The sequence below is a fragment of the Rousettus aegyptiacus genome, unplaced genomic scaffold (assembly GCF_014176215.1).
Source record: "Rousettus aegyptiacus isolate mRouAeg1 unplaced genomic scaffold, mRouAeg1.p scaffold_m13_p_3, whole genome shotgun sequence".
NCBI lineage: Eukaryota > Metazoa > Chordata > Mammalia > Chiroptera > Pteropodidae > Rousettus > Rousettus aegyptiacus.
The window spans coordinates 33,290,228-33,317,868 of record NW_023416306.1 but is presented as its reverse complement, the minus strand read 5'-3'; the positions used below and the strand labels follow the sequence as shown (position 1 = coordinate 33,317,868).

At 33.0% G+C, this 27,641-nt stretch overlaps 1 protein-coding gene across 7 annotated transcripts in view; it reads right to left on the bottom strand.

The window, feature by feature from the left end:
- The window catches only part of AGTPBP1 (ATP/GTP binding protein 1), a 125,678-nt gene that overhangs the window by 81,638 nt on the left and 16,399 nt on the right, over window positions 1-27,641 (bottom strand). For 5 of the 7 annotated variants that reach the window (XM_016130301.2, XM_016130303.2, XM_016130306.2 and 2 more), the window contains exons 2-8: window positions 27,484-27,548; window positions 19,622-19,746; window positions 12,181-12,248; window positions 9,617-9,680; window positions 9,048-9,194; window positions 6,734-6,865; window positions 4,437-4,530 (exon numbers count right to left, since the gene is read on the bottom strand). In XM_016130301.2, coding sequence (XP_015985787.2) covers window positions 4,437-4,530; window positions 6,734-6,865; window positions 9,048-9,194; window positions 9,617-9,680; window positions 12,181-12,248; window positions 19,622-19,746; window positions 27,484-27,515 — 662 coding nt within the window. In that variant the 5' untranslated portion in view covers window positions 27,516-27,548. Of the gene's footprint in view, window positions 1-4,436; window positions 4,531-6,733; window positions 6,866-9,047; window positions 9,195-9,616; window positions 9,681-12,180; window positions 12,271-19,621; window positions 19,747-27,483; window positions 27,549-27,641 lie in introns of those variants that run through there. The other 2 variants (XM_016130305.2, XM_016130304.2) reach the window with 2 other exon arrangements.

Sequence of the window (27,641 nt, the reverse complement as noted above, 5' to 3'; positions counted from 1 at the left end):
CATAACTGTGCAATAAAATGTACATAAGATTATACTTTTGAGTTTTAAATTGGTCAAAATTAAACATAACTAAATGGATCGTTCAAGTGAAACAGCAATTTATTAAAAAGACTTGTTCAGCAAGGCCTGATAAATGCCAGAAATAGTTATAGCTGCCTCATAAATGTGTTTTCTAGTTTAACTTAAAACAATCCTAGTTCATAGAATCGGCACGTTTTATGAATAAGGAAACAAAAGATTTCTGAATATAATGTGCTTAGGGTTACATAAAAGCTAAGTAACATGGAAATTGAATTTCTCTTGTTGAATTTCTCTGTTGAGAAAGAAAATTATAAAATCAGAAATATCAGTCTCCTCCAAAAAGACATGCTGAAGTCCTAAGCCCCAGGACCTCAGATGTGACCTTATTTAGAAACAGAGTGTTGCAGATGTAATTAGTCAAGATGAAGTCATACTGGAGTAAGTGGCCCTTAATCTGTCATGGCTGGTGGCCTTACAAGAAGAGGGAAGACTATTGAAAGACAGACACATGAGGAGAGAACATGATGTGATCAGAGGCAGAGATTGAAATGTTGCAGCTACCAACCAAGGAACTCCAAAGATTGCCTGCAATCCTCCAAAAGTAGGAAGCAGCAAGGAAGGAGCACTGGCCATGCTGACAAGTTGGTTTTGAAATTTTAGCCTCCAGAACTGTGAGGCAATAAATTTCTGTTATTTTAAGCCATCAAATTTGTACTAGGTACTTTTGTCACGACAGCCTAGGAAACTAATATCATCACTTAGATGTGATTACTTGCAATGAACTCGCAGGATTTCCCCATCTACAGCTAAGTATTTATTCAAAATTATAAAATATTTGAGTACTTTTCGAAAGTATTCCTTCTTGCTGAAAGTTGTTTATAACACATCTAAACCAAATCAAAGTGCTTCTGACAGTTTTTAATCATTGATGTTTATTCTTCAATACTGGCAAAACTGGCATTATGAACTAGTTCTTTCTGACTCCAAAGCCCATCATGTTTGTTCCATTGATCCACTAGATTAAAAATATATATATATATGAAGTTTGGTGGTAAGTCGTCTTGATATTTTTACCAAAATGTTACTTAAATGGTATTTTTAAAAACTTTAGTACAATTTTTGAAATTCTACAACACTTAATGAGCTGGTATGAATTTATAATATAAAAGTCACAAAAGAATTTTAGAATAGATTTTTTAAAATGCATAGTTTGTATTATGCTGATTAGAATTTTTTTAACAAATATTTTGTACTTATATATTTTTCAAAACTTCCTATGTCACACACAGAATAATACGACCAACAATGGCTTAGAAAAAGCAGCCTGTGGCATATTCATTTAGGAGCAGTGAAACAGGAAAAATTTAAGCTTTAGTTACTCATGAAGTTACATCTACTTTAAACTGGGGGATCAATCCTTGCAATAACCTCCAAACCTATAGTAACTCGAAAAGACAGAATTACAATGACTTCCAGAGTTGCTTCCTTCTGGATTAACAGTGTTTAAATCCAAAACCTAAAAGTGGAAAAAAAAAAAAAAAAAAGGAAATCCTCAAGGAAAGCAGTATCCTATCAGACATATATAATACCCCTAAATCTTCTACCAAAATCAAGGCATTGTGTAAGGGGAAAAACTACGATGTTGAGATCTTTTAATCAAGGGGGGGGGAGGGTGTTGGGCCCTAAGATTATTAAAAATGATAAAGAGATCAGGATACAGATGTTTGGTCAATAAATAATTGATTATTTTTAAAGCAAAAGTAAAGTTTAAATTTTTGTTTTTTCTTTTAAAAATTAAAAATAAAGGGATAATTTAGATAACAGCAGCCCTTTCTCAGAAGTTTAGACCCACTGATTTCTATCTACATAGTTTTGGATATATTCCATGTTATATATTATAAAGATATTTGTGAAATGTTTCTTCTGGGAACAGTTTACGTTAGATTTGGTAACTTGATTACAATAGAGAATGCAGATCTTAAGTAGGAGATCAAATCTATTAGATAAAAGATAAATCATAAAGTAGTTTAAAGATCAAAGGAGGAAATGATAGACATATTTTTAAAAAATGTACTTTTAGAATTAACTAGGATTCATTCATAGCCACATTACATTACCACCTAAACTAATTATACTGCATTAATATAATTATTAATTATATAATTAGAATCATGCTAATTATAGAAATCGTCTCATTAAATCCTCACAGCAACCCTAAAATATAGGCACTAACATTAGCATTCTACAGCTAGGCAACTGGGTCATAAAAAGTTACAAAATGTACTTCCAATCATGGAGCCAGAGACAGAGCTAACATCCAAATCCAGTTCTGCCTGCCTCCAGAGCCCACTCACTACACTATACCAATTCTGTAAGTTGGTTTTACTAATGGTAATACAATCATTTTCTTTGTTTTGTTACATTTCATCAAATGCTCTAAGACTATGTATGATCTTTGCAAAAGTAAAAATGTTAAGTCATCCCACCAAATAATATTTGATAAATAATTATATGTGCAAGTAATTTCCCATTTTCTGGAAGGGTATAAACTAAAATATTTAACCTTTATTAAGAAAGAGTGAAAAGACTGAAAATGTTCTGAACCTTTTTGTTTGTAAAATTTAACTAAATAGTTAATGTGGACAAGTTCTTACTTATATAAAAAAATAAAACACAGCTAATAAAAGTAGAAAAAATGAGAAAATCAGAAGAGTTATTATTTTGCAAACCCTAAGGAGTGAATGAATCTAGGTGATGTCATGAAATATCACTAAATCAGTAAGTGAAAAATGGATTGATCACATCAACCCAATGATCCTAAGTGGTACAAAATGGAGTATCTAGCACTACCTATGAAATATTTTTGACCAGAATAAAAAGAACCCAAATCTAATCAAGCCTCTAGCTCTATCAGTCTACAGAAAATTCAAGGGATATACCTACATATAAAATAACCTCAGAATACATTCATCTTAATCCAGAAAGTTGGGACATTCTATAAGACAGCACCAAGGTCCTTCAACAAATAAACAAAACAGAACCCAAACAATAGGGGCGCTCTTATTGATTCTAAAGATTATAAAATATAATCAAATAGAATGCAAATGTCTTTTTCCTAAGACATTTCTTAGGAAATTAGATATTAAGGAATTATTAATATTGTTGGGCAAAGAAATAACATTGTGGTAACACTAAGAGAAAAAAGCTCTGTATCCGATAGTCATCATACTAAAGAACGTATAGAACAAATGTAACGGCCGATATTTGCTTTAAAACACTCCAGAACAAAAGAAAGGATAGGGAAGGGGAAGATGAAATAAAGATGACAGAATGATTATTGTTGAAATTATGTGATGGGTATTATCAGGATTCATTATTCAATTCTTTCCATTATTGGGTAGGATTGGAAATTCCCTAAATATAATGAGGAATGATGTGTATACCTTGTTTGGATCCTGATTCAAACAATCAAACTGTAAAAGTTTTTTTTTGAGAAAACTGAAGAAAATTAAATAGAATGAATTTTAGATTGCATTAAGGAATTAATAATTTTACTGAGTATGATCACAGTATTGTGGTAATTTTTTAAGTCCCTACTTAGTAGTTATATACTGAAATATTTAGAGGAAAACTTAAAAAATATCTGGGATTTGCTTACAGAAATTTACACATATATATGAAACGACATCTAAACTTAAAAATACCCCAAGTGAAATATAAGTGTGGAAAGAAACAAATGAAAAAAAATGATGGAATGTTGACAACTGCTGCATACAGTAATTACTATAACTAATTCCAGATAATTAATTAGTTTAATATAACATAAACTCTATATTTGAAGAAATCGATAATAAAAATTTCTTTTACAGGATGACTTCAAATATGGCTTAAAAAAATAGTAAATATTGCCGAGAAACTGGAAACAGCTTTTATTTTCTGAGGTTGAAAGACCTACAAACGAATAAATATATAATGTTTTCAAAATAAGAAAAGAGTAACATTATTTTGGCAAAAATAAATGTATAAATTTAAAATATGTTCAGATAATTGTAAGAATGAAAGAAGTAGTCATTAAAAGATTGCAAAATTGGTAGGGAATATAGTAGGCATTCAATAAACGTTTCCAAATGAATGATACTCTATAAATGATCTTTTTCCTCTTATAGTATCTAGGGAATGTTTAAGGTTTAAATTTCCATAACACTATATTCAATGAATTTAAAGTTTTCTAATTTTGATATACCTTTGAAAATTAAACTTTAAAGAAAATCTTTATCATAATAAAATCACTATTTAAGAACTAAGAAAGGACTCTGGATACAATTTAACTCCACTGCTCACTGTACAGATCAAGATGATGAGGCCCAGAATAATAAAGCATATACCTCTATTTACACTCAAAACAATTTACTCACTTCATGAGACCCGAATTCTTCTTACTAAATGGTCCAATGATTTTAAACATCAGTTCCACAACTCCATTTTTCCCTAAGGATACTGAATTCACAGCTGGGAGTGGGAGAAAAACAATATAAAATAATTTCAAAAAACTCAACAAGTAGAAATGTGTATTACTGTTGATACATAGCCAAAAATATATACAAATTGTTTAGTATATGGGAACTCACGTCCCTCATAAAATCCGCCTTAGATAATCACTTGAAAGGAAGATTTGGTATTTTCGTTTAATTTTTTTAATGGGAAGTTGAAGGGAAATTCTGAAAGAAGTTATATTTAAAAATGTTACTGCAAAAAAGCACTTTTAAGTCACTCCATTTGTTTCTTCAATAAATTTAGTGAACTCTACAAAACAACTCTACTAAAGGTCATGGGGAATTAGAAACAAAAACAAACAGTGCCTGCCCTCCAAAAACACAGTGTATAAGAGAATGAACAGGAAACAAATTAATACTAAATTACTTCCCAAACAGCTCAGGAGTTATAGGCTATTTAGGTTACACCCCCGTGAGGAGTCCCTAATCCACAATGAAACAGAAGGCATTTCTAGAGAAATTGATATCTGGGCTCAGTCTTTACAAATGAGTTAGCTAGGACAAGAGTTGCAGTAAGAGGTGGATGTGGCTCTGGAATATCACTGGAGACAGAAACAGAGATAACAGAATAATTTCACTGAACACCTGGGTATGAGCAGTTACATGTTGTTACTCATACAGAACCATACAAAAGCATACCAATGGGAAGATGCATTGGGAAAAGAAAGTAAACAAATTATAAAGGACACTGTAAGTTCTTAATTCATTCAACTATAGGGAATTGCCCAAAATGAATAACCAGTAAGATCTAAATTTTAAATACAGGTCAGATCACAGCACTCTGGGGATTGGAGAGAGACATTAGGAGGCTGAGGTCTATAACTTTTTGGCACCAGAGACTTGTGCTCCTATGACAATCTGATTACCGATGACCTGAGGTGGAGCTGAGGTGGTGATGCTAGCACTGGGGAGCAACTGCAAATACAGATGAAGTTCTGCTTGCTTGCCTCCTGCTGTGTGGCCCTATTCCTAACAGGCCACAGACCAGTAATGGGTTGGGGACCCCCAGCTACATGACAGATAATGAGATCCTTACTTAAAGCGACTGCAGTAGGGAAAAAGAGGTAACAACTAGACTTTCATGCAAGAGATACAAACAATTACCTAATCAGAAAATTGTGCCTAACATTTTCAACTCTGAATATTATTTTAAAAATTACAAACCATTTAAATGGCTTTCTAATGGTTAATTCAATAGAATGCCACCAAAAATATAGCTCTCAAAGTTTTGTATCATAATATTAATTTCTTCTGTATCTATATATTATTTCATTTTCCCTTCTAATTTATTTCCGTGCTGCCTTCTTTTTTCCTAAATTGGGATATTCAGTGGTTTATCTGTCTCATTTTTAATCCAATTGTTTTATTTTTTTTTAGATCGGCTTTTTTCCCCCCAAGGTTTTCTTCTTAACTATTTCATTCCTCTTATTTCCTTGTGTTTATTGCCCTGTTACTAACTTCTGTGGTTAGCTATCCAATTCATTCCTTTATGTTCTTTTTAATTAAATAAGTGTTAACTATTTTAGTGTTCAAAGCTATTTTTCCCTGAGCACACCTTTAGCCATATTGCCAAGGTATAAATACAAACATATATACATATAAACATATACATATACACATACATGCCACACACACACCTACCACTTTTATTATTATTTTGCAATAATCTTCTGCAATAACGTATACTCTACAATTTCAATTTCAGATGTTTTGTTAGCCACCTCAATTCCATAGTTAGGAAACAGAGAAAAAACCCATACCTTAAGGGGTGAGGACCTAATATTAGTGAGTGAGAGAGAGAGAGAGAGAGAGAGAGAGAAAGTGTGTGTGTGTGTGTGTGTGTGTGTGCGCGCGCGCACGTGCGCACGCATGTGTTAGGAGACACTCTGAGGCTCTCTCTCAGTGATCCCTATTCTCTCCTCCTTCCTCAGAGGCTTCTGTACTATTTATTTTCTGTTCTGTAACTTCCCTATTGATGGCTGACGATAATTAGCTCCACATTACTATGCTACCACATGCCTTCCAACTCCACTTTCCTCTTATCTGTGAAAATCCAAATAGGCACAGCAGTTTTTCCAGTTTCCAGTAACCTCATATTCTTCTACATCTTTCTCATGGGGCGAGAGTGAGTTAACTAACAGCTGCTCTGAAATACTCACAGTTTGCAGAATATACTCGTAAAAGCTGAAGACAAGGCAAAACCAAGCGATGATTTTGCAAATTCTGTTTCACCAAATTCAGGGTTATAGTCAGAGTTCCATTAATTCTAGCTTTCACTCCGAATTTTTTGTCTGTTAAAAAAAAAAGTAAACAATTTATTCATATGTGACTTTAAATGAAATAAAGATGTCAGAAACAATGAGATTCTAAAAACATATAACGAATTCATATTATCAAATGTATAGCTGGCCTCAAACATATAAAAATACAATCATTTTCTTGTATGACTTTAAAAATACTCCTTGTACCTTTGAAACATGGCTTGAAAGAAAGTACTACGCAGCAGGTGAAAGGATAGGGCAGGGAGATGGAAGCTGGAGCAGCCCAACATTAAAGGAAGAACTTAATGAATCCAATACACATAGGAGTCTGTCCAGTCCCACACACTCAGAAAAATACCAGCCCACAGTGAAAGAGAATCGTAAAAAATCTGTTTCCACTACCAATACTATTTATTCAATACTACCAGAATTCTTTTCAGACTTAAATTAATGAAAAATGAACCGTTTCTGTAGAAAATTATCTAGTAAACATTATCGAGTAAATTTCTAAAGCGGTCTAATTCTTTTCTAAATTTTTTTATTTTTCAATTACAGTTGACATTCAATATTATATTTGTTTCAGGTGTACACCACAGTAGTTATTGATATAACTTATGAAGTTAACAGGATCTAATTTTTAACAGAAAAGGAAGAGAAGAAAAGAAAGTCTTCATTTTATTTTCAAAGAGTTTATAACAGTAAACACAATCTGGATAACAAGAATTTAAGAATGCTGATTTTAAACAAACAAACAAACAAAAAGCAAGTAGAAACAGCAAACAGAGTTATCTCATCAGCAAGAGGGATATTAAGTCAAAAAGAATTAAATATTCCTGAGGAAAAATTAAATTACTCTCATCTTACAAGAAAAAAAAAGAAAGAAAATCACCAAAGAAATTACTGCATAATGCCCTTGAATGATAAAAATGAAAAACTAGGACAATAATAAAGGAAATAGCACGAATTTAAAAGTATAAAAGAAAATTCAAAAAATGAACTACAATTGAAAACGTACATTAAGGAAATACAAATATAAATTACATACATCAATGTCTTAATTTCATGTAAAGCAGAAGATAATCTGGTTCTAAGTAGAAGAAGAAGCATAATATGACAATATTCATCACTAAATAAGATCTTCTCATTTTATTTTTCATTTTCAGCAAAAATCTCAAAGGGAGCCCTTAAATCTCAAATATAAGAGTTAAAGAAAAATAAAAGACCGCTAACAAAATATTTCTTAAATAAACTGAATATGCATTTAAGTCTTAAGGCTCCTAAGACATCTGGAAAATTTAAGTTATTACTTCTCAGCCTTTTGGGTAAGAACATGTGTAGAAAATTAAAGTTAACTCAGGGATGCTTTCTTTACAACAACACTTGTTAAAAGTAATATTTAAATATTTATACAATACATAAAGACATGGGTGAACTATAAATACATGAACTATATACACATACATACACACTTTTTAGAAAAAAGCATTTTAACCAAATATTTCAAAGCTTAAAACCCATATATATGACGCAAGGCAATGGTGGAACTTTTAAAAACCACTATTCGAAGAGTTTAGGGAATCATTTTAATCTTTGCGCAGATAGATAACTATAAACTGAACTCAGGTCATATTTAAAGGATGTCTTTTTCTGTTAATCTAACTTAAATTGGCTTCCTCCTTTGGTTTCATAATGTTTTCTCAATTTGTATTTTTAAATATTTTGCATGTCTTACTATTATTATAATCAGTCTTACAATTTTTTGTATCTCTTTGGTCTTAAATAGATTGTGAGATTTTTGGGCATTGAGACAATGCAATGCAAATATGACTATTAATAAAAAGCAAACACATTTTACCCTCTGGGCTCCTCAAAGCACTCCCATCCATATACACTTCTTCTAGCCTCAACAATACCCATGTTATGTGTACCCTTTACACACATATACATGCAGATGCATGCACACACACTAAGACACACTTAGGATTTTGACATATTTTTCTTCCTTTTTTCACAATATGCAATGGAATTCCTCATGAATTTAGGATCCTCAATTCTTGTACGTCAGTAATTAACGGGAAAAAGCATAATAAAACTAAGACCAAGAAAAAGCAGTGGCATTTTAGATTTTTAAAATTTACCAGTTTCAAGGCATACAAAATCCATGTTACAAAAATGGTTCCAGATTTGATAATCATACAAGGAGACTCCTTACCTTTCGGTCCAATCTTTGCAAGAATAGAATGAATCTGCACCATTAATTCCTCATTCGGAGGAGATTCCTTGCTGGCATTCATAAGTAACTGCAATAATATTTGTGAACCACCTTTGGCAACTAAGAAACTTGCTCTTCGACCACCACCTAAAAAGAATTTTTTAAAATTTGTCTAAACAGCAAATTCTCCCATAACATATTATATATTACAACTTGTTAGCATTCAAGAAATATTTAAAGTGATGACTTCTGAAAAAAACAAAAACCATCAAAATCAAAATTTTGTTTCATTTATTTTAGTTAGAAAACAGTAGAGAATAAAAACAGGTGATGCCAAAAATTTCTGTGTTCAAGGCTCCTGAAACACATGGGCTTCAGGGGTAGTTTGAGTATTAGTGGAAGATACTAAAGACAAAGCAACAACAAAAGCGTATGCCATATTGGTTTCCAAATTTCAATATTCAGAATAGCCTCTATATGAATATCAGCAAATTCTAATAAAGTACACATGACACATTGTTGATCACTGTTTACAAACAGAAATTAGACCAAAGGAAACAAAAACTTACCAGCTGACACCAGTTCAACAAGAATGCTTAAGATATTAAGTGTAGTTTGAAGATCTTTCGTGTTCTGAAATAAATAGTTTATTTTCTTTATTAAACCATTGTAAATTTGTGATTCCCAAACTTTTTCTGTTCCTGTTGGGAACTACCTATCTTTTAGAGATGACATTTCCAATTTCTCTAAGAACAAATGTATTCAGGTTTCCAATGTTCTCACTTATTTCAGTCTCTTCTTCTTGCCCTTAAGAATTGTTGCAAATAATCTGAGCTATTGCTTTCTTAGTATCAACATTACTACAAGGGGATGTAATATGTCATTTGAATTCATCAACTTCTACCAAAATAAATGAATCAAAATGTAAATGGCACAACAATGTATATGTGGTGACTACCCAGTCACCTAGCTCCCTTCTCAGAAGATAACTACATCATCAGTTTCTTATGTATCCAGCAAGATAATGTGCCCACATAAAGAAAAATTCATGCAAATATATATGTACATACAAATTTACTTCTCTAAGTGATATTGCCCTAAAAATACTATTTTGTACACTGATATTTTCATACATCAATAGTTTCTTCATTCTTTTTAACAGCTACAAGATATATTCCACTATATGGCTTAGCCAATGATTATGTATCCCAGTCACCTATCAATGAGATTTTTAAAAAGATCTTACATTATTAAAAAATTGCAACAAAAGACTAAGTACATATATTTACATGCAATCAATTACGACTGTATGCGGGATGAATTCTTGGAATTTCTGAGTAAAAGAATATGAGCATGTATTTTGATGGTTATTACTAAATTGCTCTTCATGAAGCAATTTACATTCCTACTAGCAATGTAGAAGAATAACTAATTCCCAAAGTCTGGACAACCAATCTAATAATAAATATTTAAACATTGTATTTGGTTATATTTCTTACTAAAAGCAATACTTGCATTGCCTATTCAAGGAACTGCCTCACCCTCAGAGTAGAGGATTTTACAATGTTTACAGAAGAATTTCAGAATTAGTATGTATTGGTAACTGGCATGAGACTCATTCTTCCCTTTCCCAAAAGGAAATGAGTTGTCTCTGTTTCACCACTTTAGCTCACAGGTTGATGAAACCAAAAAGCCCCATCCAGACCAAGTAGAGACTGTGCATTAACCAGAGACCCTTTTCTGCATTGGAGGGATTAACTGGACCACTGACACCTTGGAAAGGAATTTGGAAGAATGAGAGGAACAAATATTTGTCAAAGAGAAGAATGGACGTGGCAGCAATATTGCTCTGTGTTCAGCAGCAAACTGATCCATATTCTTCCTGGGTACACAGCCAAACCACATTTTCTAACTCTTTTGTAATTATGTCTTGTGCCATGTGACTGAGCTCCAGCTATTGAAACCTGAATGGAAGTTGCACTGTTATCTCTAGGCCTTACTCAGACAAGTCTCCCATATGTAATTCACCACACCTCCCACCCCTGCTGACCTCAATAAATTGTGACATGAGCAAAGAGGGAGAAAAAAACAACAACAATGTTCAATCTCAAGTACAATTTGTTTCTTCTTCTGGGAACTGTCTATTCATAACCTTTATACGTTTTTCTATTGGGTTGACTTTTTACCTCATTAATTTGTGGAAGTTCTTTATATGTTAAAAAATTGTATGAGTTGAAATATTTTTTCCTCAATTTGCCGAGTGTGTATGGCGTTTTTTCCATATACTTTTGTAAATGTAGTTGAATTTATTAATTTTGCCCAACTCCTGTGTTTTTTCATACTTAGAAAAGTCTTCCATGTTGTAAGATTATTTAAAAATTCCTCTCATTACTTCTTCTAGTTACTATGACTTTATTTTCCATGCTTAAATATTTGCTTGATATGGATTTTATTTTGGTGTATGAAGTAAGGAGCAATTTAGAATAAAATAATAGCTTTATGTCAGTTTTGAGAGGAAGTAATTCCTGTCAAAAAAGCATGAATTATCACCTTGCTCTTTTTTTTCCAGCTCTATAGAGATAAAAGTTGGCATACAACACTATGTAAATTTAAGGTGTACAATGGTACTTACTCCTTGTTCTTAATATTCCACTGAATAAAATAAAAAATCCTGATTGTGATACATTCTGCTGATCTACCCGAAACTTTTACACTGGCACAGAAATTTAATTATGGTCAATATAATTATTCAATTTGTATATATATAGTAAACTAAATCACAAATATATATCAGCTAATATAATACGACAAATGAGAATTTCTGATATCAATCATTTATTTTAAACTAAAGATTTATTTCCTAAGCAAATGCTTTCTTCTCTATTACCAATCAGAATGGCATGTTAAGATTTAAAATATGGCTATCATTTTAATCATAGGGAAGTATACTTAGAGGTTTACCTAATATATATTAGAATGTTCATACCATTATTCCAAATGTTAATTTAAAACACAGAACAAACTTCTATTCACTGGCTTTACATCTAGGATAAAAATTACATATTTCATATACTTTTTTTTCTCCACTGATGGTTGGCATTAACAGACATAATAAAGTCTGCCAGTGACTCACCTCTAACGTTGACAGCAGAACTTCCATTCCTGTAGAACCTTTGGCTGTCATTTCTCTCCTTGTTTTTTCTGAAAGTAGAAAGATTTTCTTCTAGAACATGTAAGAAAAAATTACATATAGCTTTATTATACAGCTAATGTAAAATCAACATGTCTCCATTGGTCCAGTAAACACTTTAAATTGGTTGTTAGATGTTCTTCCCTCTGATGTTGCTAATGCTACTCTGCAGGGCTTCCAGATATCAGTTCAAGGGACCTCCCTTGCTCTTCATCACAGTTCCTATCATGGTCTCGGTGAATCCCTGTTTGTCCAGCTAAAATCTTAAAATCGTTAACATAGTTCAACTACTAGAACTGGAAGTGAGGTAGGAATGGTAATGACAAGGCTCTTTATCATCTTTATGAGTAGACCTAGAAAACATTTCATTGAAATTGATGAAAACAGAAACCTTGTTCCATTTTTAAATGTTTTTATTGAATTAATACTTTTTTAAAAATTCTGATTCAAAAACAAACAAAAACAAACAAAACTAAGAGGAAAAAAAAGTATAAATTGTGTCTATTATTTAAAGAGCTTCTCCACAATTCTCCTTTGATTAATAAGAGAAGAAAGGAGAGCATTTGAGATCTTGCTCCCCATTATGTCATCAGTTTGGGCTCAAATAAACTCATCAAAATTCGCTACAGGTTTGGACATTTTTTACATTGGCATTTACATGGTAGAGTTAGCAGGATTCTGAAGAAGTCCACCCTTCACCTTCAATCTCAGACCCAGTAACTAGGTACAAGCAAGCAAGGAAGGGCCCATTGTGTCCCACTGGCTTCCACTTTGCATCAGGAGAACTCGTGAGAGTCTTCTTTCAGAATTCCAGGCCTCCTTGCTGTAAGTAGTAGGCCATGACTTTATTTGACCTGTTCTAAGAAAATCCTCAAAGTGAATAGGGTTGAGATAACCCAGAAAAAAAAATAATGGCCTGCTGCTCTTAATTCTGGCTTTTAATTGGATTACTTACTGAGAGTCTGAACAAAACTGTTGCTGCTGAAATGATAGACTGAACCCTCTTGAGCTCTGAAAGAGAAAGGACACTTGCCTCCCCAACCCAAATAGCCAATGAGATGGTGATAGCTATTGTAGAGCCCCAAATCCAGAGTGGCAGACATAGGTGCCACAAAGTATCCAGTGCAGTAGAGCAGCCAACCCCAGAGAAACTGGTGGTAGCCCTGGGAAGGGGATGTGAGGTAGGTAGGGAAGGCAGTGCACCCTGGACGGAGTTCACCCCCAAGAGAGAGGGCGCCCGAGCCTTGGAAAGTATCGTAGTTCTGGCGGCATGCAGGAAGCTCTCATTGGCCCTTGCTCAGGTATTCTTTGGTGACTAAGAATCTTTGTGAGGCTCCCTGAGGAAAAATTTCCTCTACGGCATGAAGCAATCCTATAGAGATATTCACCGCCTTTGGCTTATATGCACATAAGGGCTAGTTTTCTCTAAAAGTTTATTCAGACTCTACAGATCTCAAAATTAACATGCGAAATCATGCCTTCAAGGCCAACAAGTATCAGGACAGTCAATTTCCCATTAATATAAAAATGGCCAAGATGAGGATCCTGTGATACTTCTAAATTAATCTTTTGGATGCACAAGAAAAGGTCAGCTATAAAATTAGGCTGAACTAATGAAAAGCATATATTTAATTGGTCTCTCAATCTTTCAAAAAAAAAAAGATAAACAGATCAACCTATGATGCCACTTGCTGTTAACTCAATTCTTTGAGGTAGTTTAATGGCTGTCCTTATTTTAAAAGTAGAAAGGTCATTTGGAATTGACTTGTCAAGGACAGATAAAAACTGTAAATGCCTCAGAAATAAAATTTGGATCCAGGTGTTCTACAAGGTCTCTGTTTGGGGTCTTCTCTTTGGGTCTGTATATGTGTCTCTATATATGAAACTAATTCAAATGCTTTTGAAGTTCACATGATCTAAGATTAATCCTTAGTAAATAAAAGCTAGCTTAAGTTTGTTGGTCTAAGTAAAACAGACATTATTTTACCTAGGTTTTATAAAAATGAGCCTATGTTAATAACTGACTTTGATGTCTATGAAATGTTTCCAGAGATTATAAAATATCTTCATAAATCTGCCAAGCTAAAGAATGCCAACTGCTTACTTCTTAGTGTTCATTAGAAATTGAGATTTTAACGGTTAAAATCTCAATATATGTAGAAATAATTTTGTGGTGTTCCAAAAGGGTCCCTGGAACACTTTAAAAGATTTGTTTTTTATGTTAAACTGCACAGGAAAATCATAATTAAAAAAACAAACGATCGAGGCCATGGGAAATCCAAGATGGCCACTTGATTCTTCCCTGCTCCCTGGCTCCCCATTTTTCAGTTTTTGTGTTCCTTCATACATCATAGAACATTTAGCTGGCCTTAAGTTAGAAGAAAGAACTCGTGAGCTGACATTTTTGAAAGGAGACATCTTACGCTATTGCCAAGGTTTGATAAAGGTATTTCAAGAAAATACAGAAGACTGAGACAGTAAAACTTGGATCAGAAAGTTCACAGGAATAAACGATCTAGAGTATTTTTTCACAATTGAGGTCATAAGCTCTGACTGCCTACCATTTACTTGCCCTTCCCTTTTTGGGAAAATTCGGTCTCAACTCACATCCCATGGTTACAGTATTCCCCACCCACAGTGATCCACAATTTCAACAAGACAATGTAGATACTGAGACTTTCTGGGAATGAGCCTTCCTACTGCTGTCAGACCACACTATCCAACCAAAAGGCTGGTCATCAATGCATCCTTTGGATTGATTTATGGCTGAAAGGGGAAATTGTGGACAAAAAAGGGGTGCTGTAATAAATCATAAATTCCTAACTGGGCAGGTCATGATGGATGGTCATGCCCCAGGCATATAACTTTATTTGTAAAAACAAATTCCTCTGTTTTAAAAAATATGATTCTTCTGCCAATCCAACCTATCCTTCATCATTTTTCTCCTTCCAAGCGTCTCAGCTGTAAAATAAATAAAATATTGTTTCGGTATCCCTAATGCATCCTATTTTAAATAAGGCCACTGACTTATTTTTCAGTATTAACATCACACATAATATTCCAAAGATTAAGATCCCCACTACCAGTAAACCATTAATTTTTCACCTTCAGGGAAACAACCTCACCCCGACCCCGCCAAAAAAATTCTCTTCTCCTTTGAAGACAGTACATTACAGCCTCTCACTTCCCTGGTCATAACATCCACCACCATCTAGCTTATTCCACACACTAAATGAAAACTAGGTGCTACACAGTTTTCTACTCTACTCTAAATTCTACCATGATCTTGACTTCAGTGTCACTGTGGATGATTCGTTCAAATACCTAGTTCTATAGCTTCTCGAACTTGTGACAACAAAATCCTTCCTTCCATGCTCCAATTTACCAACCCTCTCAAATTGCTCTACCTCTGATATCTTGAACTTCCAATCTCCCACTTTCAGACCATAGCCTTCTAACATTCCTATTCCTCTTTTCTTTCTAAGGTTTATGTAAGCCTGTTACTTTCATTGAAACTTCCAATTCATCGACAGCAGTGCTATTTTACCATAAAATCAGTGCATACCTCACTTGGATTCCAAGCCCCATGCCTTAACCTTCCGACCACAAATCCTTATACAGAGGTGAAGGCTAAAATGTGCATTCTCTACTCCTACATCACAGTAAATATAATGACACAATAATTCCTTCTTCTAATTTCATACTGTTAGTACCAAAAACATTCACCATTTCCAATGTCATTTGAGAACACAAAACTTTTTTTCACTTATCTCAACTCATAACCAACACCCTGTTCCCTACAAATAAATAGCCTATAGTTATTCTAAAATTTGTACCAGTCCTCAATCTCTAAACCTCTGTTCCCCACTCTCAGTATCTACACTTTCCTCAATGAATTGAGGCAAAGTGATCAGTTGCCACAGATGAAATCCTACAAATGATGACACAACTCCATATCCTCATATATCAAATCCTTAATAATCATGCATTTCTTTCTCCAGTCTGGGGGGCGAGCAGGAGGAAGTGTCCCTTCCACTATATTCTAAATCCCATTCTTCCTACTAGTCATGAACATATAGCTTCAACTTCTACCAATATACTTTTTTTTATTTTTCCACATACTTAACAGTCCTTATCTTATTTTGTCTCCCCTTCTTTTATTTCTTTTTCAATAAAGCTCCCCAAACAAATAGTCTATGCTCCCTATCATTCTTTCATTTTCCACTCTCAGTATCTACATACATAATCTTCCTTACAACATACTTAATCTTCCTTCTAATCTCACCACCTGAAAGTTATGGTCAAGTCAAAAAGGTCCTTATTTTAACCTCTCTGTTACTTACATTGCTGACTACTGCTTCCTCCCTTGGCTTCTTTTTAATATCTTTCCCAGTTCTCATACTACATGTTTTCTTCAACTTTCAATAATCAAAATGAACAAGAATTTTAAAGCAGCTTTATAATTATGATCAATGATATTCATAAAAATAAGCTCATAATGAATAAAAAGATAGGAAACTATAGGCTATAGAAACTATTTAAAAAAAAAAAAGACCAAATGCACATTTTAGGACAGAAAAATACAATAACCAAAATAATTAGATAAACATAATGGCAGAATATAGAGGAAAAAAGTGGAGATCTTGAAGATAGAAAAATAAAAATTATCCAATCTGAATAACAGAGAGAATTAAGATTGAAAAATATGAGCCTCCAGGCCCTCTGAAACAATCTCCAAAAGTCTGATATATGTATTATAGTCCCAGAAGAAAAGAGAAAATAAGGAAGAAAAATATTCGAACAGCCAAAAATGTCCCAAATTTGAAATGGAAACATAAATTTACAGATTCAAGAAACATAAAATTTGAAGCAGGATAAATACTAACAAAACTATACCCAAACTTCTTAAAACCAAACTAAAGAAAAATTCTGAGATCAACCAGAGAAAAATGATACATAACTTTCAGGAAAACAAAGATCCAAAACAGCAGCTATCTCCCTTGAAATTATGGAGGCCATAAAATAATGGAAGCACTATTTTAAGTGCCCTTTATAGTGCTGAAAGACAAAAACTGTCAACTCACAGTTCTCTATCTAGTAAAAATATACTAAGAATTAGGTGAAATAAATCCACTGTCAAATAAAAGAAAAAAGACTTCCATAGCAGATCTGTACTACTAAAAATGCCAAAGGAAATTGTATAAGCAAAAGGAAAATGATACCATATAAAGCTCATATGTTTAGGAAAGAATAAAGAGCTTCAGAAATGATAAGTATCTGAGTAAATATAAAAACTACTTTTTTTCTTCTTAATGTCTTTAAAATACAGACAATTGTCTAAAGCAAAATTGTCTTGTAGGGTTTATAATGTATATAGATATGATACATACAAAAACCATAGCTAAAGAACAGTAAATATAAATGGATCTATAAGGTTCCAAGGTTTTTAAATTTTACATGATGTTATAATATGAATTCTAAGCAAAGTGTAAAAAATGAATGATGTTTATTATGATCTCCAGAAGAAAGACTTTAAAAATGCAAACACATATAACTAAGAAATAAATAGGTAAATTAAAATGGAATTCTAAAAAATGTTCAAATAATCCAAAAGGCAGGACAAGAAGAAACAAAGAATAAAAACAGAAAATTCAAACAGAAAACAAATACTAAAATTGTAGACTTAAGTCCAATCAACATTACATTAAATGTTAATAGAATAAATGCTTGAATTAAAAGCCAGACAATGTCAAACTGCTGTCTATAGAAGACATACTTTAGATTCAAAGATACAAATAAGTTGAAAGAAAAAGAATGGGAAAAGCTATAGCATGCAAACGATGACCATAAAAAAGCTGGAGGGCTGGAGGGAGGGGCTATACTATTATCAGACAAAATATACATCAACACAAAATTACCAGATACAAAGAATATTCCATAATGATAAAAGGTTAAATTCATCAGGACATAGGCATTATAAATGTGAATGCACTTTCTCATTTTCACAGGATCCACTTATAGTCACATATAAAATGTAGATAGTTTCCAGGACATAAATTCTAGCTTTCCCTCCTTCTACATCTCCTCCCAAAATTTCACTCCACTTGCATTACTTTAACTACAAAGCTTTATTTGGCTATTAAGCCTGTTCTCCATTCAAGACTCTGTACTGAATTTTTCACATTTTTTCCTAACTTCTTTACAAGGCATTAAATTATGTAAGCAATAATTATAACATTGCATTGTTGGGTTTCTAACAACACAATGGGGTGAAAAAGAAATAATGCTATATTAGAGGAAAATTTCAATGTTCTACCAGAATTACATTAGTATTAATCTAAAGTTCGCTGTAATAACATGCATATTACAATCCCTACAGGAACCACTAAGAAAACTAAAACTTAGTTAAAAAATCAATAGGTAACACAAAAGAAAGCAGTAAACAATGAGGGGAATGTAAAAGGAAACATATAGAAAACAAACAATAAAATGGCAGATGTAAGTCCAATCATATGAATAAATACATTAACTTGGAACAATAAACACTCGGATTAGATAAAAAAGCAAGATCCAACAATATGCTATCTTCGAGAAACACTCAAAAATGAAAAAAAAGACATACATTGAAAGTAGAAATGGGGGAAAAAGTATAATGTGTAAAAAATAACCATAAAACAGATGGAGGAGTTGTATTATTATTATTAAACATTTTAAATCCAGAAATATTACTGGAGGCAGAGATACTTCATAATGATGAAAGACTCAATCTATCAGGGATTTTTCACATTTGTGTTCCTAAGTGCAATGTAAATACTTTTCTTCTCTTGTACTGTCAAGGTTTTGATACCAATTCAGTAGTACTAGCTTCCTATAATAGAAATATCCTTTATTAAACATTTTAAACATTCTTTTAAATATAAACCTCATAAAAATCACATGATCTCTCTTATTTCATAATAATCACATGAGCTCTCTTATCTCTGGTTCAGACGATGGTACAGCTAAGTCCTAAAGATTAAAACTTTCCTCAGGTCACCCAGCCACTGAATGACAGAGCCTGAATTTCAAAGTGGAGATCATACCAATAACCAATTTTCTATGTTACCTGACAGCTTTTTGTCAACATTCTAGAACAAGTAGCACTGGAATTAGTATTGTTTGAAAATTGGGGGTGGGGAAGAATTCATACATAAGTGAAATCATAATCACTTTTTAGAAGCAACGCTTTGAAGCTCAATTTTTTTCAAAGTAATTCCATTTTTTACTTCTTGAGTCTATTGGAGAAAGTTCAATTTCTACAGAAAATCATCCATCAAAAGTTTGAACATTCTTAACATATACTTTTAAAGAAAAAAAGCATTCCTAAAATGAAATTAAAGCTTACCTTGACTTTGAGCCAGATGAAGAATTTTTGATGTAACATGTCTGGCAGTATCTGATTCTGTAGATTCAGTATTGATCTTTTCCAGCTGAGCCAGGAGTCCAACAACCCGAGAATTATTGATAAGGCTTAAAAGAATGTTACTTTAAATTAGAGTGCATCCCACATCAACTGTAAGTACATTACTATAAAGATCACTATTAAAAAAACTCCACCCTTCTGAAAACACAAAACATTTATACATATCATATTTCCTATCTTTTATAGTTTAACATTGCTAAAATTCAGATTTAAGTGATAAACACATCCTACTTCAGAAAACCAAATGTGTATTCAACCTTGTCCAGCAACCTTACATTACGGCCTGGAAGTTCACCTTTCCACTCTCCAAGAGTTTTTACATTTTCTACATTCTCCTCGAAAACATCTAACCATCCCTTCCACCTCACTCTGTTAGTGTTATACTTCAACTGTTATAAAATCAAACAAGAATACATTCATCTTCCCACCACCAGATCCTTAAACCATCTGATTCTCTACCCACATTCTTTCTTCCTTGTTCCCATACATTATGCATTTGGTACTGTTCTAGGTGTTGCCAACAATAAACAAAACAAACAAAAATTCCTGCTTCTCACTGAGTGAACATTCTAATGGTGACAAAGCAAATACGTATATAGTTATATAGTATTAACATAGTGAAAAGTGCTATGAAAAAAGGCAGGGGGAATAAAAGGGGCAAGGAGTGGGGTGCGATTTTAGAGTGGTAAGGGAAAACCTCACTGAGAGAGTAGCACTTAGGAAAAGGCCTAAAAGAAGTTAGAAGAGTCAAGTGTGCAGATACCTGCAGAAAGAACGCTCTAATAAGAGTCACAACCACCTAGATACCAAGGCAGGAGCATGAATGCTGTTTTCAATTAAAAGTGAGGCAGCTGATGTGGCTTCAGCAGGCTTAAAGAATACCAGTAAGAGATGAGGTCAGAGTTGAGGGTGGGGCAGAAGAGAGCACGATATTTAGAGCCTTGTAGGCCATTATAAGAACTTTGGCTTTTACACTAAGTGAAATGGGAATAGTGAACAGAGAGTGATATGCTCTGACTTGCCTTTAAGAGGCCCTCTTAAGAGACTCAAAGAACAATTCCCTACTTTACACTTGACCGCAGCCCTTCTGTAGCCTGAGGTGTCCCCAATACCTCCTGCGGTCAATTCTTTCCTCATCATACTCAGAATCAGCACTACCTAAATCAGATAGCTCCCTCTTTCCACAAACATTCTTCTTTGAGCTTCGATGACTCCATACTCTCCTGATTTTCTTTCTATTGCATCTTTTAGGTTTACTCTATTGGCTTTTCCTTTGACACAACTCTAGATAAAGTCCCCCCACAGCTCTATCTCCAGCCCTCTTAGACTCTTCATTCTCTCCACTCTTCTGCCCTGAGTGACTTCATCTAATCTCACAGCTGTAATTATAATCTATATCTTGCCTGGCACCTATATTCAACTCCAGCCTCTGTCTCTGATATTTTACCCAACCTAACAAGCCTGACATAAAAAATAAATAAATAAATAAAAACTTATGTTTCCTCCTCTCAACCTATTTCTCTTCCAATCTTCACCTTCCCAAACACACATAAAACCATCAGTTCCTTCAAGACAAAAATCTAGACCCCCTTTTCCACATATCAACCCAATACCAGCTCTATCTCAAAAACATCTTAAATCCCTCTGCTTCTCTCCATATCTATAATTACTACCTAAGTCCAAGCAGTCATCATCTCTCACTAGGAAATTAAAGCCTCCTAACTAATCTGCTTTCATTCTTTCCACCCAATAATCCATTTTCCCATCATCACAGTGAGTTTTTTAAACTTTTTAATTATAAAAACTCCCAGGAAGTTTCAAAAATAATAGGGTGGTCCCTTGAACCTGTCACCTAGTTTCCCCAATCATTACAGTTTACATAACTATAGGACAACAGAAAAACCAGGAATTTGACATTGGTACGTATATAATTCTGAGCCATTTTATCACTATGTGGACTTGTGTAACCACAACTATAATCAAGTTGTTATCCAGCTACAAACCTTTAATGGCACCCCATCAGATTCTAAGTAAAATCTAACTTTTTTATCACAGCCTAACAGGCCCTAGGTCATCTGTCCTCCATCTACCTCTTAAGACTTAATTTCTCACATTTCCCTCATGCACTGGGACCCAGCTGCACTGGCCTTCTATCAGTTCCTAGGATACAGCAAGTTTTTCCCCAACCTCAAGGTCTTTGCTGTCCTCTCAACCTCAAGGACAGTTTCTTCCACATCTTCCCCTGGCATGCTCCTTCTCATTTCAGGTTACAACATAAAGATGACCCCAATTTTCCACCAGCCCTTCTACTTCTAAAACTGAAATGTACCCCATAGATTTTATCACTATTTAAAATGATGTCATAAGATCCATGATGGTAGAGACCTTGCATATCTTATTCTATAAAGCAGTATTTCAGACATCACCTAGCACAGAATAGGCAATACCAGAGCCCTATTCTGGAATGAATTAAAAAATCTGAAAACATATTGAGAACAGTATACATATTTTTACATTATATACAATGTAACAATCAAACATTATGTATTTTTTTGATTAACAAATGTGTCAAATGGTTTAAATTTAGAGGTTCTTCACCTGAAAAGATATTTGGAGGTTGAAAAAAACATTGAGCATACTATTTGAAAAATGCACCTAATATATCATTTAAAATAAAATAATGTAGTATTTCCCAATAGCCAACATAATATAGAAATGAAAATACATATCGATATGTATAAATCTCCAAATGAAACCCCCCCCACATATATTCTTTAGTATGTGTGTACATAGATACAATACCTAAGAAAATTTATTTTATATAGAGACATGTATGGCAATGAAGAACACCAAATCCGAAATAGTAATTACCTCTAGAGATAAGGGGAAAAAATGTTATTAGAAAATAGCACACGTCATATTGTAATTTTTTATTTCTTGGGTGATTTGTATACAAGTATTCATTATATTATTCTCTATCCTTTTTGGTTTTCAAAATTATTTTATATTTTTTTAAATTAAAAATTCTATAGAGACGAAATAAATTATATGCTTAAGTTTTCATGTATTTTCATTTTCTTCCAAAGTTCCAGGAGAAAGAAATCTCTTAAAACTGTTATCATAAATCTAAATGAGCAAAAATGTCAACATTATGGAAAATTCCAAAGATGAACAACAATAACCAAAAAAAAAAAAAAAAAAAAACCAGAATAATGAACCATCACGTACCCATCACCCAGCTTCAAGAATTATCAATTCACAGATAATTTTATTTCACACATGCTTACTCACAGGCACACACATCCCATGGCAAATTTTGAAGCATATCTCAGAGAGATAATTTCCTCTGTAAGTTCTTTGGCATTTTCTATTTTCTAAAACATAAAAACTCATTTAAATACACACATACACACACACACACACACAATAGAACTACTGTACCAAAAACAATAACAATGATCCTTTAATATCAAAATCTAGTCATAGTTCAAATTTCCCAAATTCATATTCTCTCTCATTTTGTACAAATCAGAAACCAAATGAGGTCTACATATTGCATCTTTCTTTTAATCCTCAGGTTTCTTATCACTCTTTTTATTTTCCTCACAATTTATTTGTTAGAAGCTTGGTGGTCCTGCATTCTGGATTTTGCCAATTACACATCCATGGTATCACTAATATGCTTGTTTATCCTCTATATTCTCTGTAAACTGGTAGTTGAATTTAAAGGCTTGCTTTGGGTGATATGTGGTACTGTAATCTTATATGAAAAAGCAAAAAGTGTCTGATTATCTTTTTGTAACATAAGCAGTCACTGGTCACCACTACCTAGATCCATTATTCCATTATGGATTGAAAAACAGTGATTCTCTTATCATTCCATTCTTTTTTCATCTAGTAACTAAGATAACTCCATACAGAGAAAAAAAAATCTCTCCTTTGATTATCCAAAGGTACAATTCATCAAATAAGAGGTAAATAAAAGCTAGATTTTTTTTTTCAGATTTTTAATTTACCTATATTTACCAATTTTCAGAATGAGTTTATTTCCTAAAGTCCTCCCCAGGTAACCAATGAAGTATTTTGATTTCATGTATCAATATGAACTAATAGATTTAAACACATTTGATATTTATCCACTGTAGTCATTAATGCTCAAATGGTCCCATCTTTGATAAATGGGAGCCTCTTGAAGCAGGTACCTGAGTGCTTTTGAAATGATCCTAGTCTTTGATAGATAGCTTCCTGGCTTTCCGGTATAACAAGACTATTATTGACCAGCAGTCCTCAATGAACTTTACAGACCTCTGAGAGTACCCGAGATCCTTTCTGAAAATCTGCAAGGTCGAAAACTATTTTCATAAAAATACTAAGACATTATTTGACACTGTATTGACATTTGCACTGATGATCGAAAGGCATTGGTGGGTCAAATGCCAGCACCACAGCACAAATCAAGGCTGTCACACCAAACTGTATAGTAGTCAACATGTTCTTCACCACCACACACAGTTAAAAACAAAATGCTAGTTTCACCCAGTAAACATCTCTTTAATATTCTTGTGTACATAAACATTTCAAATGCACACTGAAATATTATGTTTACCTTGGGGGAAAATACTGTGTAACTGTTTAAACTGTAAGCTGAACTAGCCACTTTTTTCACAGAACATCATTTTCACTTTAAAAAACAACTGACAAATAATGACCATTGAGACTGGAGTATTTTGACATTCATTTTTTTGGAAATAATAAAAAACAGAAAACAAAGTGAACCTATCATTTCAAGGAAATATCTGATCAATTTGTTGCCAATGATAAAATCTGAGTTTTCGAGCAAAAAAAACAGAATTTTAAATGTGGATCTACCATCATGACCTTGACAGCTCCCTGCTAACTAAAGAATTTTCCGATAAAAATCAACGGTGATATTAATAACGTAATTTTTGATGCTGTGTAATAAAATGTGTCAATATTTAGAAAACCTGAATATCTCATGGAATTAGTATTTCCCCAATGACCAACATTTGTTGCTACAAATCATACATGAGTTAAAGAACCATTCAAAGTGCACATGAAACCAATGGATTGTAATGTAACAGAATAAAAAGTTGACTGATGTGGTTTCAGATCTCATACTGGAACTAACCTGTCAGAAACAACCACTTACCAAGTTTTAGTATGATATCAAAGAATATCCATTTCAAATTAAATTTCGCCTGATATGGCTTTATTTCCAAAGTACATTACTCTCATTCAGATAGGTTTATTCTTCATTTATAACTATTACTCTTGTTTTAATCACCTTTTTACTGTTTCTCTCCAAATAACATGCAACTTTATTTTCCTCTATCATAAATCAAAGGACAATTATCCACAATTATCTGAAAAGGCCTTTTATTCAAGTACTCCCTCTTTTTCCAATTACATAACTATGTGCACCTAGATTGTCTTCATATCCTATAAGAACACCACACACACAAAATACATATATATAATAGACACACTGATACATATATCATGACAGATGGAACTCAGAAGCAGATAAGAGATTGTCTGCCATTAAGTAAAACACTGACATTTGCAAAAATGTAAGATAATAATGCCACTCATCACTATTTTCTGAAAAGTTATTTTTAACATAAAATACTTTACGCATGCATTATTTCTAAATATTTTTTTTTAATTTTTCACTTTTAATTTATAATAAGGTAGATATCAAGAGATAAAATAACCCACTTTAACAAAAAATTCTTGGAGTCTTCATTAATTTAAGAGCACAAAATAATTCTGAGCTAAACCTGTTCCTAGACTTATCTTGCACATTTTGTGCTCCTGATCTGGAATTCACCCCTTTCTCCAAAGAGCCCTAGTTTTTGGTTTGCACAGTAGGGGAAATGCATCATTAAAAACAGTTCCATTACCCAGCTTTAACAGAAATTTGCATTATAGAAATCATAATTCTGAAATTTAATAATTGAGTGTTTTTTCATTTTATCCAATTATTTTCCTCTTGAAGATCAATTACAGTATTTTTTAGTAGCTAATAAAACATCTACATCGAAAAATTCAAAAATGTACAAATCACACTAAGCATAACACATTTTCTACTCCATTCCAAATTGAGTTTGTTTTGTCATTAACTCTTAAAATTTTTAAAGTATAGCACTATCAAAAATAAGACTTTCATTTAAGTGACTCTTTATGAGAATAGTGCTCTATCAAATGACATATGGATAGATGAATGTTTTGAAGGAAGGCAAATAAATGGAAATTCAGAACACAGACAAGTCAATTTCCCTATTTATACTTTTTTCATCAACAGACTGAAAACTGAACAAAATATTCTAAGCCACCCCTCAGTCAACTCTAAGAATTTAAGGCTATGGACAATAATCTTGAGAAAATCACAGGGTGAACACCAGAGGGCAGCTCTACCTTCGGAATAATTTGTAGACTTTGGAAAATCTGAGGGTGAAGGCAAAAAAAAAGAAAAAGCTATATAGCTATTGAGTGAACAATTTGAGACACACTGAGAAGCAGAAAATTTTTAAATAAAGAAATGTATCTTCCCTGCCTTACTTTATTTGTTTTAGAGGAATCAAAATGAGGCTAAAACCAACCTTCGAAGGTCCTACTTATAACTGCTAATTACTATATACTAAGAAAAATCGTGGAATTAAAAACATGATCAATGTGAAATACATGCTAACAAGTTAACTGTCAAATGTATATTTTAAAGACATTATCACTCAAATATTTGTTTCACTGTAGTGGTCTCCTACTGCTTTGAGTCTTTGAGTTTACACTTAGTCTTTGAGCTATTTTCCTAAAAATATAATTTTTTTTAGATATTATAAAAGTTCTAATGACAGATATTACCTTTGCAACAAATAATTTCCTAAGCAATGTAAGGCCTATATAACCTATCTTCATATTATAAATAAATTTTATTACCTCTTTCACCTTAAAATGTAAATCACCATTGTAAAATTGAAAAATTATAGGTCAAACCATTGTTAAGTCAGGGATCGTCTGTGCTTTTTCCTCTTCTTATATTCTTGGAAGATACTTTTATGACTTCTCAAAAGTGGCCAGACAATAAATGAATGAGCACAGCTCTGTTCCAATAAACTTTATTTATGTACAATGAAATTTGAATTTCACATAATATTCATGTGTTATATGATATTATTCTTTTTACTTTTCTCCCCAACTATTTGGAAATGTAAAAACCATTCTTAGCTCACAAGCCACACAAGAATAAGAGGTGGGCCAGACTTGGCCCATAAGTCATAGATTGCTAACCCTAGCTTTAACTGAAAAGTTAAACACTGATAAAAGAATATAAATACAGTTCGCCCCTGGGCAATGCGGGGGGTTAGGAGCACCAACTCCCGTCCCCATGCAACTGAAAATTCAGGTATAACTTTCGATCCCCAAAAACTTAATTGCCCATGGTGTCCACAGGGGATTGGCTCCAGGACTTTCTGTGGACACCAAAATCTATGGATGCTCAAATCCCCTGTGTAAGATGATGTTTACCAATGCACACGGTCAGCCTTCAGCATCCACAAAAACCTAACTGTGGACTGAAAACAGTACAGGAATTTATAGAAAAAAATCCATGTATAAGTAGACTCAAGAGTTCAAACCTATGTTGTTCAAGGGTAAACTGTAAAACATACTATTATTTTAAATACTTTTTAAGTAATGAGTTTCGAATAACTGCTTCAAGTATTATTTCTGTAATTTAGACATATCTAAATTTAGAATTACAGTACCTTTTCTCTGATACCACTTTTAACTTGCTCATCTTGAGTTACTTCATTTCACCATTGCAGATAACCTAAGAAAAAAAAGTTAACTATATTAAACACACAATTCTGTTTTCTATACATTAGATGTCATAAAAGCCATACAACTGAAAGTTTTTATTATG